Source organism: Cimex lectularius, unplaced genomic scaffold (assembly GCF_000648675.2).
Source record: "Cimex lectularius strain Harlan isolate CLEC.00 unplaced genomic scaffold, Clec_2.1 scaffold179, whole genome shotgun sequence".
Taxonomy (NCBI): domain Eukaryota; kingdom Metazoa; phylum Arthropoda; class Insecta; order Hemiptera; family Cimicidae; genus Cimex; species Cimex lectularius.
In genome coordinates this window covers 978,997-984,996 of record NW_019392757.1, presented here as the reverse complement: position 1 = coordinate 984,996, position 6,000 = coordinate 978,997, and the positions used below count along the sequence as shown (strand labels likewise).

General features: G+C 33.1%; 1 protein-coding gene across 1 annotated transcript in view; it reads right to left on the bottom strand.

Moving 5' to 3' along the window:
• Positions 1 to 1,009: 1,009 nt before the first annotated feature.
• The window catches only part of LOC106673291, a 29,739-nt gene continuing 24,748 nt past the window's right edge, over positions 1,010 to 6,000 (bottom strand). Inside the window, exons 35-51 of the mRNA XM_024227340.1 lie at positions 5,768 to 5,800; positions 5,670 to 5,705; positions 5,574 to 5,597; positions 5,474 to 5,515; positions 5,356 to 5,403; positions 4,402 to 4,443; positions 4,304 to 4,336; positions 4,130 to 4,162; positions 3,994 to 4,026; positions 3,896 to 3,925; positions 2,324 to 2,356; positions 2,220 to 2,258; positions 2,116 to 2,148; positions 2,017 to 2,055; positions 1,931 to 1,963; positions 1,777 to 1,815; positions 1,010 to 1,488 (exon numbers count right to left, since the gene is read on the bottom strand). Of these exons, the coding sequence (XP_024083108.1) occupies positions 1,377 to 1,488; positions 1,777 to 1,815; positions 1,931 to 1,963; positions 2,017 to 2,055; positions 2,116 to 2,148; positions 2,220 to 2,258; positions 2,324 to 2,356; positions 3,896 to 3,925; positions 3,994 to 4,026; positions 4,130 to 4,162; positions 4,304 to 4,336; positions 4,402 to 4,443; positions 5,356 to 5,403; positions 5,474 to 5,515; positions 5,574 to 5,597; positions 5,670 to 5,705; positions 5,768 to 5,800 (682 nt within the window). The 3' untranslated portion in view covers positions 1,010 to 1,376. The remainder of the gene's footprint in view (positions 1,489 to 1,776; positions 1,816 to 1,930; positions 1,964 to 2,016; positions 2,056 to 2,115; positions 2,149 to 2,219; positions 2,259 to 2,323; positions 2,357 to 3,895; positions 3,926 to 3,993; positions 4,027 to 4,129; positions 4,163 to 4,303; positions 4,337 to 4,401; positions 4,444 to 5,355; positions 5,404 to 5,473; positions 5,516 to 5,573; positions 5,598 to 5,669; positions 5,706 to 5,767; positions 5,801 to 6,000) is intronic.

Sequence of the window (6,000 nt, the reverse complement as noted above, 5' to 3'; positions counted from 1 at the left end):
AAATAAATATCTTTTTTACTGGCCCATCATCCTTCTTCCTTCTATGTTCAAAATACATGAAAGGTTGTTTTTTTAAACGCTTAATACCATAAGCCACGATACTCATAGAATTCCTTCTCATCAATTCTGTTTCCGTCCTCATCATTTCACGATCCAACAAGATTTCAGAGTTGTCGACACTATATCCTCTGCTACTGATTAAGGGGTATTGCTTGGGTGCTACAGGCTTTTGATAAGTTCTGGCTCCCGGGCATGGTTTATAAACTTAAACGTTTTCGACCTCCATATTACCTTATCCTGAAAACCCATCAAACCCATTGCACCACTGTTACATTACAAAGTGATTACAAAATGTTTTTTCACACTGTCACAGCACTACTAGTAATGTCAGCGCTGCACTCGGAGGATTTGCGGGTTCTCGTGATGGGAATGTGTAGAGAATGTTTGGGCAGTAGGATTAGGATGGATCGAGGGGATGGAGTGATGGACAGCACAATCCACAACGACCTCGATATTCTTTTGTCAAAGAATTGATTCGTTCCCCACTCCAAAAGTTACGAACTATCCCCTCGATCAATCCTAATCCTACTGCCCAAACTTTCTCTACACATTCCCATCACAAAAACCCACAAATCCTCCGGGTGCAGCGCTGACATTACTGGTAGTGCTGTGACAGTGTGAAAAAAACATTTTGTAATCACATTTGTGATATAACAGTTTTTGGTCACAATCTTTCTGTTGTAACTTAACGATACGTGCACCATTGTGTAGGATCAAAATAAAATAATTTCAAAAAATATATATTCAGATAGTTTTTTTTACTATTATTTCTTTTTTTTATTATTTCTTTTACATGTAACGATACACTTTTAATGATATTATTAATATGTAAAATATAAACCATTTGTGTTTTATAATAATTATTACTGTCATCCTTCTGAGCACAATTAATGTTTGTTTTTAAAATATTTGTTTAAGTTAATATATATTTATGAATTACCAATGTTGTATAATAGGAAATAATATATAATTGACAATAAAATATTATAAAATGCTATGTATGGTAGTATATAAATGGTCACCATCATATCAAAAGCTATTGTATAAAATATAAATATAACATCACAAAAACTATAAGTATGTAATATTTAATTAAACCAAATTGAAAGGTACAAAACTATACCTTTATGTAATATTTACTTATAAATATATAAAAATTAACTCAAAGCATACAAGCAAACTGGTTTATGTAATCGCCCTTCTTGTTTAGATCTTATAGTATACCTTTTACAACTGTAGCAATAATAATAATAATGCGACAACAAATCTTAGGAACTTTACGATTTAGTGATGCAACCGAAACCTTCATCACGATTTCAGTCGATGTCCCATTTTGGCGTTTTGTCCTGGTCTTCCCGTTCACTTTCTGGTTGTTTTGGACTGGCCACTTGGTTGTCGATGAACCACTGGTTGAGAGCGGAGTCAAAGCTGCAACCCAAATTTTCGTCAAAACCGTTGGAAAAGTGATTAATTTGAAATTCGCGCTTTTTCCTGCAGGTCAGAAGCAAAAAGGTAAAGAAGTACCACACATCCATCACAATCCACCGAATAACTATCATTATTTTTTTTTAATTTCTCAAAGAGTTCTGTCGTTCGGTCGATAAGCTATGCACGTGCATTGAGCATGCATTTTAACGGAAAGTATGATTATTCGAAACTCTGGTTCTAACAAGAAATTTGTATATATATTTAAACGATTCGTAAATTTCTACTTACTCGCTTTGAGGCTCCACTTTTATTTTAATAGGTAGAAATCTGTAAAAAAATACATGTATTTACACATTTTGCAGGGATTTGAAAATATTTATAGTAAATGTTCATGCCATTAGTTGCAGTTTATACTGTGCAAATTAAACTTGAATTCTAGTACCTTAAACTTGAAGACGAGCATCCATGGTCAATTCTAAAAAACAAATTCAATGAGATAACGTATGCAAATTTACTTATACCACTTACTGTTTACGAGAAGTCTGGGTGTTTAAATCAAGGGTGTGCCTGTATAATAACAATAACACAAAGTATAAAAAAATTACATTAAATTTTAATAATACTCACAAGTCGGTCATTTCTCTTAATTCGGGTAAGTCGCTTATAAAAGAACTTTTTTTAAATCAGTCAAGCCATGAAAAATTAATAACTAAAACAATTATACAACTTACGTATTTATCTGTTCTACTAGGTTCATCTCCGTAGGTGAACTGTAGAAAAGCAAAAATTTATAGTTAATAATTTATCTTAAGTTTAAAGTTCAGTTTTAACTTACGTGACTTCTCTTTTTATAAAGAACGTATCCAATCTAAAACAATATATTTATCATATACAAAATTATAAAAGTAAAAGGAACAAATGCTGCCATCATCAAATTGAATGTTAGATAACTGATTAAAGAGTTATATATATCTCACACCTGGGCATGCGTGTACATACGTATACGCATGCAAGAATTGAACCTGTCCACCAATAATTCCAGGTTTTTTAGTTTCCAATAAATTACCGGTTGGCCAAGAGAATCATCCTTCCTGCATTTTGGCAGTCGGGGGTCGGATCTCGGTCTTATCCATTTAGCCACGGAGTTTGGGCTCAAGGGGCTATGAACATCTAGGTCATTTCAGCCACAACGCAATAGTTCCTAAATCCAAATCCATTCGCATTCTTACATACATTATTTTTTATGTGTATACCATTCATTTAGTTAGGGTGTAATACTACTATTACTGGTGCTAAATATTACTCCATAACCATTTTCACCTATTAAATAATTAACCTAATTGAGGGATGAAGATGTACTAAATGCATTCGTACGCGCTCTTTGTATTGAGCCAACGACGCTTCAATTAAGTGAGACACATCATCACACAAGCAACTTTGCTCTAAATGCCATTCTCATACACGGGCTTTGGCCCAAAAGTAAGTGTTCGTGGGTTTTCCTCGCAGGGCCTATCGATAATTGGGTGTGGATGACCATTGTTCTGCAGGTCAGGTCTTCCGAGGGCACTCTCGCCCGTCTTAGACCGTCTATAAAGACAAGAGTGAAGACCGGCCAACCTCTATCTAAGTTTCAAGAACTTACCGATTAAAAATATGGCTAATAAAGGAAAATCGTTCCGTACGAGTACTGCTCGGAGCACCCCGGGTGCCGGTTGCCCAGCTCGAGTACAATTCCCAGTGACATCCCCTAAGTCTTGTCGTAAGCGAATTCCTAGGGGTTGCGCCCTATACTGAAGTCACTCGAATATTCTGTTGTAATACTGGTAACTGAGGATCGCACCCGAAACCTGATGTTTCTGTTTGCCCAGAACCCTGCCGCATAGCTGATGCTAAGAAGTTCTCTCCGATTTTAGGGGGATTTTACTAGCAGCACATCGAGCTAGTAGCACAGGCTGGGCAAAGGGCTTGTTCTAAACGCGCTTGAGTCCGCTCGAAAGCCTTTTTAGTTGAAGATATCGTACTTCTGCAGGCCCGTTTTTCGGGCTGCAGGGTGGCCTTTGTATCCATAAAACAAGATTGAGCACAACAATGAGTCAGACAGTTTCACGTGGGTATCCCTGTCCGTTCCCCACTTGAAATGGCTGTCGAAATTTATGTGCTATGATTTTTCGGAGATCGTGAGATGCGGTCTGGTGTGACGTAGGTTTTAGAAAAACATTTTCTTTATCGTGCCAACGTTTCGATCTTTATTGAAATCATCTTCAGAATAACTCATTACTAAGTTATCATCGACTAACGGTCATTAATCACCACACATTTATGGGTTATAACTTTTCTTCTCCCTCCCCTCAATGTTTGTCTGACATCTATACATGAGATTTATTTATCTTGTCATTACTGTACTTACAATTTCTCTAGCTTCTTGTCCGCTGACAGACTGCAAAAGATAAATGCAAAGTTTAGATTCTAAAATAAATAAAACTGTTTTAAATTATAAATACATACACATTTTCTTTCTTAATTTCTTTAATTGACAACCTAAATCAAAGAAGTTGGATTTAATTTTTTTTATTACTATATTATTATTCTTCATTGTATATTTCGAAATTTTATTAAACAAAAATATAATATACAAACTTACATCTTTTCTTGTTTTATTTTGTCTGAAGGTAGCCTGAAAAAAAAAAAAAAAAAAAAAAAAAAACTCTTTGTCCACAGAAATTCTGACTACATTAGAAAGGTAAAAAAATTCAAATAATAAATTTTTGTACAAAGGTACAAATTAAACGTTACAATTTAGTTGAATGTTACTCACAGTTCCTCATGTTTGATTTTATCCATATTCAATCTGAAAGTTTTTGGTGACAAAAGTTAATTAATATGTTCATGCTTTCAATAATGATTTTTACTAACAGTTTTTCACAAGATCCTCTTCGGCCGCTTGGGACGTTAGAACTAAAATAGATTGTATTAACAATTTTAAAACAGCACACCGTTAATGTGTATCTATGGTTAATTATTTAACTCAATAATTAACTTAAAATAGATGTAGATTTACTAAGTTATTAATCGGAAACTAGGAATAAAATGCACAAAATGTAAGCATACCAATATAATATGCGGAACAAATCATATAAAAACTCTTTTCTTACTGATATTGCTGAATCGTTTAATAAATTACTAAAAGAAATTAAACAAACGGAAAAAATTAATACATTCAAAGTAAACCTCAAAAATAATTACTTCAAATGTTATGAAAAGTGGAATACATTACTTATTTTACTTACAATTAATCTAGTTCGTCATGCTTTTTCTTCATTCTCTTTAATTGCAATTGTAATCTTTCTCTCTATTATTTGTTTGATATTATTGGGTTTTTATTGTGTTTTAGTTTGCAATCCGATTGTAAATGATATTTTCTGTAATCACAGTGCAATTTACCATACGAGCCTCATCGATAATTTTTATAGCTACATAAAGCATATTATTTAATTTTTTAAGGCATCAAATTTATATGATAAATTATAACCCACGTTGGATTTAAGAGAGTTTCAGGAGATCAAGTGTTGTTTGGCTAAATAAAATGCGATCAATCCCCCCCTCTCTCTCTCTCCGTCTCTCTCTTTCTCTCTTTCTCTCTCCACTATTTCTTATTATGTTTATATCATAATATATTTATAAATACATAACCATCCCTCTATACTACCTATTTCATTATCACTATTCCTCCCACTCTGCTTATTAACTAACTTAACTAATTTTGTTATTAATAGGAAGTCGTTCAGCAAAAGCCTAATAAAATCGTGTTGCTGAAAGGGTAAACCTGACTTGTAGAGAAGTAATTAAAATTATGGCTTTGGTTCTAACCTCGAACTCGACTCCGAGTGTTGTGTAGGAATTTCAATTAAGTTTGAGCTTGAAACCGACAAAAAATTCTAATTAGAAAAGTTTATTAAACAAATAAAGAAATTATTGCAATCCTTACCTAAAAGTTGGAATCCCCGGAGTTATTGTTGACCCGGAAAACCTTGTATGAAACAAACAATAGTATTTTCCAGTGGTAAATAACAATTTTTAAGACTTACTGCGGTTCTATATTTATATTTGATCTAGGATAAATTATTTTAAGATTATCTTAAAAAGCAATAAATAAAAAAATGTACACATTTCTAAATAATCACCTTGCTTCCATTTGTAGACGAAACGCACCTCTTGTCCTGAATTTCATAGTAAAACTTATTATTGGGAATACTTTTTGCTAAAATACGTAAAGTATTACCTGTTCAGCCGCCCTCTGCTTGGCTTGGAGTCCCTTAAAACAAGTTTGACTATTAATTATATTGTTATTAAAGGTTGAAGTGTTAAGGGGAAGGAGTGATCCATTTGTTTAACTCGTTTAATTCTTTAACTCGTTTAAGAAAACATTAAGTTACGAAAAAATCAATCATCGCAAAATATAGAATTTTTAAAGAAGCAATACTCGGCAATAATAAAATAAAAATAATTTTACAA